This window comes from Ceratotherium simum, chromosome X (assembly GCF_057802395.1).
Source record: "Ceratotherium simum simum isolate JZ-2026a chromosome X, ASM5780239v1, whole genome shotgun sequence".
Taxonomy (NCBI): Eukaryota; Metazoa; Chordata; class Mammalia; order Perissodactyla; family Rhinocerotidae; genus Ceratotherium; species Ceratotherium simum.
This window is the reverse complement of record NC_141940.1, coordinates 119,880,058-119,894,387: the sequence shown is the minus strand read 5'-3', so window position 1 is coordinate 119,894,387 and position 14,330 is coordinate 119,880,058. Positions and strand designations below refer to the sequence as shown.

General features: G+C 41.5%; 1 protein-coding gene across 1 annotated transcript in view; it reads left to right on the top strand.

The window, feature by feature from the left end:
• FRMPD4 (FERM and PDZ domain containing 4) overlaps window positions 1–14,330 on the top strand; it is a 535,550-nt gene that overhangs the window by 491,343 nt on the left and 29,877 nt on the right. The window contains exons 6-8 of the mRNA XM_087426512.1: window positions 6,602–6,706; window positions 9,562–9,669; window positions 13,998–14,129. Of these exons, the coding sequence (XP_087282638.1) occupies window positions 6,602–6,706; window positions 9,562–9,669; window positions 13,998–14,129 (345 nt within the window). The remainder of the gene's footprint in view (window positions 1–6,601; window positions 6,707–9,561; window positions 9,670–13,997; window positions 14,130–14,330) is intronic.

Here is a 14,330-nt window from a genome sequence, read left to right as displayed (position 1 = left end):
TTTTACTCCAAACCAGGTTATTTTTGCAATTTCGGGTAATGTTTTACCCCATGCAGTGAACTTAGAGAAAGAGAGAGGAGTTTTGCATTTAGGGTAAGGGTTGTATCTTGTGGCTTTACTTGCCCTTTTTGCCATTGAGTCTGCATGACTTGTTATTCATATGAATACTTATTATTATTGGTGAATCATGGAACTTCCTTTTAATAGATAATCTAGAATTTTCTAGGAATTCAGGTGGCTCTTGCTGTTGTGCTATATTGAAAGTTGACATTTAGCCACAACATTTAGGAGCATGTGTTGCACGTTCTTATGGCCAATGGCTGCACCTCTGCTCCTCAGAGTTATTCTCCTGTGACCACTCATTGTAGATGAATTCTCATCTTTGACTTGCCTTTGACCAAGCCTCCTTCCTCAAGTGCCCAGCACATACTCCACGAACCACCTCCTCAGCCTAGCCAAATCCTTCTCACCTTTCAAGTCTCAGCACGAAGTCTAAATGCTACCTTAGAGTTTCTCAACCTCGGCACTCTTGACATTTGGGCTGGAGAATTCTCTGTTGTGTGGTGCCATCCTGTGCACTGTAGGATGTTGAGCAGCATCCCTGGCCTCTACTCACTAGATGCCAGTAGCATCTCCCCAAGTTGTGACAACCAAAATGTCTCCAGACACTGCCACTTGTTCCTTAGGGAGCAAAATCACCCCTACTTAGGAATCACTATCCCACCTAGAGTCTTCCCTTACTGATCCAACCCAAAGTGGCTTTTTCCTCCTCTGAATTGCAGGAGTTGAAATAAAGGAGTTGAAACCCCAAAGTTACTTAAATAGATACATTAAGTATAGAGAGGAGAGCAGAGGGGAGAAGAAGAGACTGCAAAGTTTTACTTATATTTTTGTGTTTGGATTTTCCTACAAGCAAATTGCTTTTTTTAAAAAAAAAATTTTATTGCGTTTCATTTATTTGCTAAACATTCTCTTGGCAACCAGGATTGACATATAGAAACAGATGACCAAAGTAAAGTCCATAAATTCTACTTTTATTACAGACAATAAAAATTAGCATTTTGAATTTCTTTGCAACTTGCTGGCCAGCATTTTTTATGTTGTATCCTTTGTGTAATAAAGTCCAGTCAATGGGGCCAGCCCCGTGGCCAAGTGGTTAAAATTCCCCATGCTCCACTTCGGCAGCCTGGGTTTGCGAGTTCGGATCCCAGGCGCAGACCTACTCCACTCATCAGCCATGCTTTGGAGGCATCCCACATACAAAATAGAGGAAGATTGGCACAGATGTTAGCTCAGGGCCAATCTTCCTCAAGCGAAAAAAAAAGCAAGATTGGCAATGGATGTTAGCTCAGGGTGAATCTTCCTCACCAAAAAAAAAAAAAATCCAGTCAAGACAGAGAACCAATGTGTACACCTTCTTGCCACACTCCACGTGTGCCCAGGGCACCCCAACGTGACCCAGCCACAGAAATCAATCTCCAGTGAGGCCCAGGGCAAGGGGGCCTGGGAGAAGAGTCTTAGGTTAGGATCCCTGAAATTCTTTGATAAGAAATGATTCTTAACAGGTTTTTGTCTTGTTTTTTAAGTATTATACAGGGTTCTGTCTCTGCCATTTTCACTTTATTTCTTGGAGAAAAGTTTTGGAAGTACATAAGGAAATACAGCAATAGAAAAATATGTGTTAGCAAACCTTTTCCTCAGAGACAACCGGTGTAAACATTTTGGCCTATTTCCTTCCTGTCTTTTGTTCTATGCTGTGTCAGTAGTTGGGATCATATTGTATGTACAAGTTTATTCTGCTTTTTTCACTTAGTATATCAAGCATTTTCCCATATCATCAAGAACTCTATATAAGCATCATATACAAGGCTGTAAAACATTACGTTGAACAAGATTTACTTAACCAAACCCCTGTTACTGACGAGGTTGCTTTTAGATTCTCTTAGAATCTTCATACTGTCTTTAATGTTTCTCTGTTATAAATAATTCTGCAAAGAACATCTTTGTGTATAAATCTTTATCCGTATTTAGTAGTATTTCCTCAGGATGGAATTTTGGAGGGGAATTTCAGGGTCACCCGTGGATTTTATTTGTTTTGTTCTGCCATACCATTTTCTTTCCTTGTGCTGTTACCATTTTTTATTACATATCTTTCTTGACCACCTCCTTCCTTCTTTCCTTTGACTCTGCCTTCCACGGTTCCCAAGTCTCGAACTTCCAGAACTTCCCAGTTCAACCTTTCCTGAAACAGAGAATATTTAAAGAGTCTCTATAACATCCCCTCACAAAACCCCAACTCAATGGGACTTGGGCTAAGTCACTCTCAGTTCTGGTGTCCCTGAAACACCATGATTCATATTCCCTCAGGTTTCTTCTAGGCCAAAGAGCTGAGGGAACTGCTGCCTGCCTCTTACTTCCTGCCTGCCTTCCACTGTGTTCCACACAGCTGAGGGAGGCTACACACCTCCTCATGGAAGCCCCAGCGTAGCAGATGCTGTCAGAACCTGGACCATATCCCCTTGGCGTGTATCATGCCGAGCACGCCAGCCCAATTTCCAACTGAGAGCACCAGTGATTCTCTGCCTGTGGGCTTTTTCAGTTCCTCAGGCCAGAAGTGCTGAGGAACTGTCACTCCTGGAACAACAGCCACTCCATCACTGATTGACAGGAGCTAGTGGATAAATACCCCAGCTCTCTCCCTCCTTGGACAGTATAACTCTGAGGCCTGTGGCCTGCCTTGTTTCTCAGAGGTTCCCAGAAGGGTTAAGTTCCAGTTGCTTACAGTGGTGCCTGACTTAACAATTGGTTTACTCCCTCACCCCATCTCCCTTCCCCTGCTCACCTACCCATGCTTCCTGGGAGCACCTTCCAAATCAGCTATTTGCTTATGAATCCTTGTCTTAGGGTCTGCTTTGCAAGGACTCCAAACTAAGTCACCCAGTGATAACTGTGGGCTAGTTAGTCCTCACCAAATATTTATACCTACTATCTAAGTAGTACTCTAGAGCTACAGGGATTGTAAGTTCAAGACCTTTCTCTTCAGTTTCAGAGATTAATCTTATTTATGTAATTTTTTTCAAACTATGTTCTAGTGACTTCTAAGAGAATCTAAAAGCATCAGGAGCATGCCATACTTCTATCGTGGCCACCTTACTAACAGAAAATTTGAAAAGAGGTGCAGGGGTTGATTAGAGGCCTTCTAATCTTAAAATTAATTAACAGCAGGAGAATATGATTATTCTAAATGGTAATTACTTCTTATTTCCACCACAGGATATGAAGTGCTTGTGATCAGCACCTACAGGTCTGCAGGTTGCTAAGAATTAATTCATCAGGTTTTTGAGTTGTGTATTTTTTGAGCCACAAAGAGAGATCTGAGTTAAAACTGCAGTCATGGCTCGTTGACATACCCCATGTACAAGTAACCCCAGCTAGGAGAAGAAGCCATTCCTTTGTTGATTCTGATTCAGTGACCTTAAGACTTGAGGAGCTTATGTTTTTATTATCAAAAAGTAATTTTTAAAATGTGTGTCAATTATATGAAATAGTCACAAATCCAGAACAAGAAAAATGCCCTTGTATGGAGTCTTAGACTTTTATCCCTAGTCTGTTGACTTCAAAATATGTATAAAATAATGTTTACTTAACTACCTTGGCTATCTAGTGTTCTGTCTGGTTTTCCTAGATTACCAGGTTTGTCCTTAGGGCATGGTAAACAAATATGGGAATGAGGCTGTAAGAGGCGGGCATGCCATAGCTACAGAGAGAAGAGAGAAGCATCCCCAGCTTGACAAGCTCTGTTCTCTGTTCTATGGAGTCACTTACTCTAGGAGCAAATAACCCTATATACTTCCATGGGAACATCACTGCATTCTAAGATTATACATCAAATGATATGCATAAAAAAATAAGTTCTGTTAAATATACTTTTTTATTGAGGCAAGGAATCATGTAGAACATTTTAGAAAAATATGGTAAAATATTTACATTTAAAAACTCAGATGCATAGAGGTAGAAACCTCAGTATCTGGTACATTGAACACGTGTGAAATATTTCATTCCCAAACAATGCTGGAGAAGTGGGGTGTTACTGCATTCAAATATCTCATCTAATTAGTAGTGTTTGTTCTGGGTAGCTTTATTACCGCCACGTCACTTGTGCTAAACTCGTGCCAATGTAAATATCGCCTGCTTAAAATCATTAAGGGAGAATAATGTTTTCCTTTCAGCTGAAAAATGACATATCAAAAGCAAATGAACTCACAACTGTATGATTTGTTCGTTAATCATTACTAAATGTGGCCTATAATTACCAAGATACCAATGAGAACACCACTGTCACACCCCTTCAGCTCTGCAGTAGGACTTTTAAAAGTCACGTTGAGTGTGTTCAAAGCTGTTCTTTTCTGAGGAACAGCCATTCAGAGTTTTGAGGGGTTTGTTGTTTTATTTTGTTTTTTTAAGAGGACAGCCATTCTCTTACAACATCTTGCATAAATGGAGGAACTGAAGCTCTGGAGGTCAAACCATCCTTCTAAACAGTCCTCGCAGACACCGCTCAGAGCAAAGGGTGGAATGGGTGTGGAGGGGAGCTTTAGAAATAACAGGATTCTCCCCATGTTAAAGCAAAACTCCACCCAGGAATATTACGTACATATGTTTTATCATGTTTCTTTTAACAGTGATTTTGTTTTATTATAGTAAAATTCACGTAACATAAATCTACCATTTTAACCATTTTAAAATGTACAATTCTGTGGCATTAAGTACATTCACAATCTTGTGCAACCATTGCCACTATCTAGTTCCAGAAATTTTTCATCACCCCAAAAGGAAACCCTGTACCCATTAAATAGTCACTGCTCGTTCTCCCCTCCCCCTGCCTCTGGCAACCACTAATGTACTTTCTGTCTCCATGGATTTGCCTGTTCTGGATATTTCATATAAATGGAATCAAATCATGCAACATGTTGCCTTTTGTGTCTGGTTTCTTTCACTTAACATAATGTTTTTGAGGTTCATCTTTGTTGTAGCGTCTATCAGAACTTCATTCCTTTTATTTATTTATTTTTTTGTGAAGAAGATTAGCCCTGAGCTAACATCTGTGCCCATCTTCCTTTATTTTGTATGTGGGATGCTGCCACACATGGCTTGATGAGTGGTGCATAGGTCCACGCCCGGGATACGAACCTGCAAACCCCAGGCCACTGAAGTGGAGCACACGAACCTAACCACTATGCCACCAGGCCGGCCCCAATCAGAATTGCATTCCTTTTTATGGCTGAATAATATTCCATTGTATGGATAGACCACATTTTACTTATCCATTCCATCATATTGTTTTTTAATTGATCTTAAGTATACTTGTATTTGACAAAGATGGGAATCCTTTTTTTTTTTTTCATTTTACTTGAAATTCAAAGTATGAGCCACTCTAATTGGTTTTGGGCCTTGAGATTAATGCAGTACACAGAAGGCTGAGCTTCTGTGTTGATTCTAGAGTCAACTACTGGAATTCTTTACTCAACGGTGTCAATCTTTTAGGACTACATAGAATGAAAAACATTAGGTCGAACCATATGCAATTTCCAATATTTGACCATTTTAATCTATAAAATAGCAATTGTATGATTCAAACTAAATATTTACCTCTATACTATTGTTCAATAGAGAATGCAATTTTTAAAAAAAAATAAACAAATGGTACCTGCGACATAGTAGACACCTACTAGATGTGAGTTCCCATCCCCTCAGGCTGCATTGAAATTAGGCAACAAGGATGATTCTCAGATGGAGTAAATTTACCCAGACCATGCAGCAAGGGATCTCCCTGGATCACAGCACCCTTGTAAGCAGGTTTCCCATTGCACTTTCCGTTTCTGAAGAGGAAGAACTGAGTCACTCAGTGCCTCTTTCCGGTAAAAGATAGTACAAAGAACCTGTAAGATGAGCCCAACTTTCAATTGTAAGTCAAAGTCTCCTCTCTACCCTGCCCAGTAAGATCACAGAATCACAGGTTACTGACAAGGGGCTGAAACTTAAGTTTCAGGTACATAAAGTATGGGTGCTTTTGTGTGTGTGTGTGTGTGTGTGTGTGTGTGTGTCTGTGTGTACTTGCCTGTTCACATGACCATATTATCTTAATGTGAATAACAATGGGATTATCGATCATTTTAGATCTATCAGTGGCTCTCCTCCACCTCATTAAAATAGGTAATTAGTGATCAACTTGTCATAAACCCAACATTACATTTGGCCACCACCTCACTTTCCGCATTATACTCAAAGCTCTGTCTTAAAAGCAGGGTTTGTGTACTTTCACAGCCATCTTTTAAAAAGATCCTTGGAAACATGCTCAATAAGAACATGGAACATGCTGTATGTAGTTCTGGTCTGGTGACTAAATCAAGCTTATTACTTTATGAGAATGGCGGTTTTAAGTGCATCCATAATTTGTATTTCATCCTGAATTGAGCATGCACTAAACACTTTACTTTTTAGCAAAAATATTGTATATCTGGGAGGATAAAGATAGAAAACAACTGTTACAAGGTTTGTATTATGTTACTAATAATCAGATAAAATGTTTTCTTTTTTTTAGTCTCCCAAATCAGCATTTATTAGTGCTGCAAAAAAGGCAAGATTAAAGTCCAATCCAGTCAAAGTGCGATTCTCTGAGGAGGTCATCATCAACGGCCAAGTGTCGGTGAGTTGACAGTCATCTGCTTGTGATTTAGAGAGAGTCAGTGAGGTAGGGGCTTTGCACTAAGTGAAGCCAGTAGTTCTACTGGAATGACCAATTTAGAATTGGTTGTTGGATTGCACAGGGGCATTGAATCTCAGGATTGTAAAGGACTTGAGAGATCACCATGTTGTGCCTGATGTGTTCCCTCTAACATCTCCAGAATACATAGTGGTCCAGTATTTCCCAGAATACTTCCAGTGTTAGGAGACCTCTCTACTTTGCAAAGGAGTTCATTTGATTTAACATCACTGACCTTGTCTCATAGTGAGTAACATAAGCCTCTTTGAAACTTCCATCTATTTCTTCCCATTCTGCCAACTAAGCATTCTTCCATATGATGACTCTTTATTTATTTTGAGAAAAAGTTCCCTAAGTTTTTCCCTATCCAAAATAAAATGTCTCTATTCTTTCAACCCATCAAAATGGAAAGCAGTTAAAATGCTGGAAAAGTTTCATATATGCAATTAGAGTGAAGAAATACTGCTCAGGTCTGCATCAATAGGTCTTGATATAAATCATGATTGCTCAGGCACATAATTGATCTTCAAAATGAATAAGGCACACATCAATAGGATGCTTTATTTTCGATTTTTTTCTAAAAAAATATATATAGCACAGTGTTTTTAGAAAGTTATCATCTAGGGCATTCGTATTTTTTGGACCTTTGAAATGCCAGCTTTTGTTGTTGCTGTTGGTGTTGTTTAAATAAACTCACAGGGATAAAATCTCATTCATGACATGCTCGTTGTGGGTCACGAACTCTTCCCTGAGGGTGGTCCTGGATCTGAAGTCGAAGATGTAGGCCTGTATATCCTGAGCAAGGTATTCATGGTCCCAGTGTCTTCTAGCCCAAACTTGCTCATCTGTGTCTGCCCCACTTGCAGTACAGGGGGTTAGCTGGCCAATCTATCTAACAATTGTGATGCTTGTGGGAGGGGACCTAAGCCTGTCACTGGGCTGCCCTGTGAGCATTTTAGCTATGGCCTTGTCCCCCCAGTCACCATCTTCCATCCTATCCCCTCTGCCCCTTTCACACCACAGTCTGTTCTGCTCACCTCAATGGATCCCCACCACTCTAGATGCAGAGTTACCATACATGACCGTTTCACAAGACTGTCCCGGTTTAAGGCTGGAAGCTTCCAGTCACAGAGGAATTACTGTATCACAGAAGGTCATCTGAAACTTACTTCATCTTTTCTCAAGCTTCTGAGCATGAGATTGAGCAGTCAGGCAGTTTATGCATCTTTAGAGCGAATATGATTCTAGAAGCTGCTGTGGCAGTTTCACTTTGTCCCTGGATATAACAGGGCTTGTTCAAGGCAGCTGGTGTGTGAGGGCAACTCTAGGGATGGATCATCTCCTGCAGCCTCCTCTGCCTCACCACAGGCTGGGTATGGCACGGACATTCAGTCACGTGTCTGCTCCTCAGCCTACATGACCATCTTCATTTCCAGTCTACTCTTGCTCTTCTAAGTCGTGTGTCATTTCTTTTGGACTTGGAGCCAAACTTGCTCAGTGAATTGGGTAGCAGGAAAGTCACGTGCGAAGTCCACAGAAGTAGAAAGGAGGGGGAGGCAATTCAGAGAAAGAAATAGGAAGTGAAAGGCATGGAGCCTGTTGTGGAAATCCTTAGGGATTAAATTCTCATGGACTAACTGTAGGACATCAGCAAATCTCTGGACAGCTCGTCTTCAGTTTCCTCATCTGTAAAACAAGGGACATATGCTTTCATGATTGCTGAGTTCCCCCCAACTCCGGTGACTTCATGACCAACTACATGTGAGTAACACAGTTCACTCCAAGAATTCACGGAACTCATCCAACATGCCTTCTTTCTCCCCATTTCATCTCTCCCTACTTCCAACTAAAGAGAACATTCAAGGGAAAATGTTTCTATTGTTTACTTTTGGTTGTGTTTCAAGCATCTCTTTTTGAGTTATTGCTAAATTATAATCTGTTTGTTATAGACGTAATGTTTTACTCTTAACACACTAACCCATTCCTTACATGTGCCCTTTGAGTTTGAGGAACATTCCTAAATGGGTTAAAAATCATTTCACAGAATAACTTGACACTTCAAGCTTGTCAATGCTTGTGATTCACTGTCATGACCTCTGCCAGGGGCCAACAGGCATCACATCCAACATCATCATTGCTGGTCCTCGCTCTGCGCAAGACATGCTGCTCTGCTAAAGTCTGGGCTTGCAGTCCCCAACATGGTGGCTTAATTACAGAGGAATTATTTCTGTAATTGTGTTTTCCAATGGGAAACCTTGATTTAAAAAAAAATAACTCACCTGATTGATTTTTTGTGTGTGTGTGAGGAAGACTGGCCCTGAGCTAACATCTCTTGCCAATCTTCCTCTTTTTGCTGCAGAAGATTGGCCCTGAGCTAACATCTGTGCCCATCTTCCTCAATTTTGTATGTGGGACACTGCCACAGCATGGCTTGATGAGTAGTGCACCGGTCCGCGCCTGGGATTCGAACCTGTGAGCCCCGGGCCGCCGAAGCAGACTGCTCAAACTTAACCACTACGCCACCTGGCTGGCCCCTCATCTGATTGATTTTCTGATGGGAAAGGGTCTTTTATTTGAATCAACTGAATTTTTTGTAGCTGGAAAAGAAGAATTTTGCTCTGAACAACTGAACTCAGATATCACCAAAGGGACACCTTGGTTGACCTTAGAGAGTCGGATTGTTTTTTTGTGTTGTGATTAGAATAAATTGTAGATATATGCTGCTGCTGTGAAAAGCAGAGTTCTAATTCGACGGACTTACACCCCCTTCTTTTTTTTTTCTTTCTTTTGCTAAACAGGAAACTGTTAAGGATAATTCACTTCTTTTTATGCCAAATGTTTTGAAAGTCTATCTGGAAAATGGGCAGACCAAATCCTTTCGCTTTGACTGCAGCACCTCCATAAAGGTAAGAGGACCCGCCTAAACTCTGGAGCTGGACATGGCCAGCTGCGGCGTGAAGGTCATGCCGTGGGTCTTGAGTGGCAGCACCTTCTGTCAGAACTATCCGTTCACTTCTGAAACTTCATTGGTTGCTTCCAAACAAGGTATTGTGTGAATACTTAAAAAGGAGTCAAAACAAAAAGCTTCAACTAAGAAGGTTCTGCTCTGTGTGTGCGTGTGTGTATGTGTGTTGCAAAACAATATAATACGCTCTCAGTGAAGAACCAGTAGGGCTAGTCATTTTAATGCAACTGCAGCTTAATTAAAATAGAGTGACTGTCACCAAGAAGGCCTGGCACCCTGCCCAAAGCCAGCGTGATTCCTCAGCAATGTCAGCTGCCAAGAAGATTAAGATGTTAGCTGTTAATTGAATACTGCTACTTTGGTGTCCAGCAAAAACAAGGGGTAGAATAATGTAAAAATAATGTTTACTTTTAATTGCTATAACCAATTTCACGGAAATGATGCATGAAAAGGCAGAAATGAGGCCGACTTCTTAGGAGAAGGGGTGGAAAGGAAGAGTCCCAGAGCAATCCTATTATTTCAGAGCCACAGGTGAGTTTTACACAATGGGTATTATATCAAAGCATATGGGTTCTTTCCCCCCATGCCTCCATCCTGGGGAAAGAAAGTACATATTCTCTTTTTTATTGGACAAAAGTGTGTTCAGAAATTGATTGCTCCCTAATGTTCCATCAGCCTAAAATAGGCTTTCCTCAAATGGCACAGTAAAAACAGTTTTATTGAGGTTTAAAAAAAAGTACCTAGCGATGATCTGTACAATAATGTATCAGGAGAATATCACCTCTGTGTTAAAAATGTCTATCAAGGGCCGGCCCCGTGGCTTGGTGGTTGAGTGTGCGCGCTCTGGTACTGGCAGCCCGGGGTCGGATCCCGGGCGCGCACCGACACACCGCTTCTCTGGCCATGCTGAGGCCGCATCCCACATACAGCAACTAGAAGGACGTGCAGCTATGACATACAACTATCTACTGGGGCTTTGGGGGGAAAAAAAGGAGGAGGATTGGCAATAGATGTTAGCTCAGAGCCGGTCTTCCTCAGCAAAAAGAGGAGGATTAGCACGGATGTCAGCTCAGGGCTGATCTTCCTCACCAAAAAAAAAAAAATGTCTATCAATAGTCAACTCCTAATTCTTGGTTTTTTAAAATTAATCAACATAGACCTTATGAGTGGAAATATTTCTGCAAAGGCCCGCTCACTGTGCATTTTTATTGCCATGATACCAGCAAGCAGCTTGTTTTGAATTGCTTTAAATAGGTAATGATTTAACAGTTAATAGAGCAGACAATATTAGTAGATTGATGATGAAGCATTTAAATCATCCTTAAATCATTCCAGATGAAATATTAACTTCTGTCGTACAAGACTGCTAATTCTAAATGGTGATGACTGAAAAAGTCCTTTTCCTTTTTTCCTACTCAAAACCAATTTATGGTGAGATGTTACTCTAATTATTGATCAACTTACCTAGGGGTCAGCAAACTTTTTCTGGAAAGGGCTCGAGCATAAATATTTTAGGATTTGTGGGCCATTTGATCTCTTTTGCAACTACTCAACTCTGTGGCTGTATCATGAAAGCAGACATAGACAGGTGGGCTCGGGAGGTCCGTAAGACCACTCTCAGGTTCCATAATTCACTTGGAGGACTCACAGAACTCAGCAAATTGTTATACTCACAATTACAGTTTATTACAGTGAAATAAACAAATTAAAATTTACAAATTAAAATCAACAATGGGAAAAGGTGCACAGGGCGGCAGAGACCAGACATAGAGCTTCCTGTTGTCCTCTCCCAGTGGAGCCTTGCAGACAGTGCTTATTTCTCCCAGCAATAATGTGTGACAATATGTGTGGAGTACTGCCAATGAGGGAAGCTCGCCCAAGCCTTGGTGTTCAGAGCTTTTATTGGGGGTTGACCACATAGACGCGGCTGACCACCTGTGTGGCTGACCTTAGTATCCTGCCCCTCCAGAGGTCAAGCTGATACCACATGGCCCAACATCCCCCGTCACATTGTTAGCATAGACTATCTGGTGTGGCCCAAGGCCCCCAGGTAAACAAAGACACTCCTGTCAGGCAGGACATTCCCAGGGCCTAGCGGTGACCTCCCAGGAGGCAGGAGCAGAGAGGCAAACCTTTCTTTAGGCAAGACAAATCCTTTACTACACAGACAATGTGTAGATGAATGGGCCTGGCCAGATTTGACCCATGGGCCAGGCTGCAGTATGAAGACCCCTGACCTAACCATAGAGCTGCATTATTATAACATCCTCTGGTACTATGGCTTGTTCTGTGATACCAACTGGTCAGAAAAACTCTTTGCTATTGGACCCCCTACCTCACCTGAAGATATAGGTAAAGACTTAAATGCATTTCTTAATAGAAATAAATCTAAATTTAAAAGAGAGCCCTGTTGTTAATTCCCTCTGGCCTCTTGATTCTGGGAACCCACACTAGATGAACTTTGATCTCCCTGAGGATGTCAGGTGGCAATGAGAAGACAGGGAGCAAGACAGAGTTCACATCCAATTACAGTTATCTTAGCTCGTACCTAAGAGCCTTATTATCACAACAGATCCAGGCTGCTAGGCGGACAATAGAAATAGTATAGTTATGAGATTGATATGATTCCATTTAATAAAAATTGCCTGAATTCTCGCTACAGAGTTGCAGTAGGGAAAAACTATTGCTATCGATTGTCCAGTGTCCTCCCTGGTGAATCAGGAAAATGTTATATAAAATACATGTTGCTACACAAAGGCTGGTTTTGTTTTCTCTTTTCTGGGCCTTGAACAAATATTATGAAACAGAGAATCAGTTTCATAATTCAGTATAGTCAAGGCATTTCTGTTGAATGATTTTTTTCGTGGTGGTGTGTGGGTGTGGGGATCTTTGTTTTAAAGGAGGCTGAAGAAATTGAAAAAGGTGCAGAGAGAAGAATCAAAACCTCAGAAACAGCAGTAAAAAAACTATGTATGGCAGGGTTTCTCTATCTTGGCATTGTTGATACTTTGGACTCGATCATTCCTTGTTGTGGGGGTGGTCCTGTGCATTGTAAGATGCTTAGCAGCATCCCTCCGTGCCAAATAGCAACCCCAACCCCACTGTGACAACCAAAAATTTCTCCAGTAATTACCAAACGTTGCTGTGGGGCAAAATTGCCCCAGATTGAAAACCACTGCTCTGTGGGATTTTTAGCATCTGGTATAAATTGTCTTGAAGAGAGATCATTTACTAGTTTTCAAATACATGAAAGAAAGTGGTTAAGGACATTAGTTTTGCATTGCAGTAAACATGTGCTTGTGTATGGAATGCCTTTCTGATCATAAATGTTTAATCCTGGAAAGGATTGCCGACAGATCCTGCTCCCTCTACCTTCCCCAGAGATTCCAAATAAAAGCTCCTATCTGCATATTGTTATAGTGCCCTAACGTGGGGCCAAGCAATGCTGTCATACGTGCTCTCTATGGATGAACTCACTTAATCCTTCTATCTATTCTGAGGCAGGAATTATTATCCCCAGTTTACAGGTAGGGACACTAAGATACTTAGAGGTTAAATAACTTGCCCTAAGCTGCACAGCTAATACGAAGTAGAGCTGGGAGTAGAAACCACACTGTTTCTAGAGACCACATTCCTTACCACTACCACGTGCTCTTACGGAAAGCAGGCTAGGGATCAGCAACCTTTTTTCTGTAAAGGGCCAGATAGCAAATGCTTTAGGCTTCACAGGCCACACAGTCTCTGTTGCAACTACTCAAATCTGCCGATGCAGAGCATGAAAGCAGCCATAGACAATAAACAGATGAGCATGACTGTGTTCCAATAAAACTTTCTTTACAAAAACAGGCAGTGGGCTAGATTTGGCATGCAGGTGGTACTTTGCTGATCCCTGGGGCAGAGCACTTTCAGAGGTGCCTTAATTCCCACCCATTTAGAAGAAAGGGGAACTGAACTGACTACACTGCACGATCTATCAATAAGCTTTCTAAATTAAGACCTTAGATGATAGGTAAGCTCCTGCTCCAGCTTCTTGCCTGTTTTGGAACGCCATAAAGATTTGGGTGGTGGGGAGGCAAGGAAAAGGGTAAGAGAAGGAAGGCCTCATTTCTGTATCTTTTTGGATCTTTGAGCATCAAGCTTCATAATCAACCAAAGGTATGAAATTTAAAGATCTGAAGCCTATTTGTGCAACAGTTTTTGGTCATGGTAAACTCCATGAGGAGGGCTACCTCGATTTTGATTGCATCTTGTCTATGTTTCCTTTGTAAGGATGTCATCTTAACTCTTCAAGAGAAGCTCTCCATCAAAGGCATCGAACACTTCTCCCTCATGTTGGAGCAGAGGACGGAAGGGGCAGGAACCAAGCTGCTCCTGCTGCATGAACAGGAGACTCTAACTCAGGTGTGTGAAGTTACACTCAAGTATCACGTTGCTGGGGAGAGCAGAGGCTGCCCAGCCCCAGAATTCCCCCGTCTTCGAATTCTTTACATGTACTAACCGCAGCCCTGGGTATCCCCACTAGAGGAAACATTGGCATTCATAAGAGATTTTATACCTCAAGGTGATGTTTCCCTTTTTGTCCATTTTTCATAGACTGTCAGT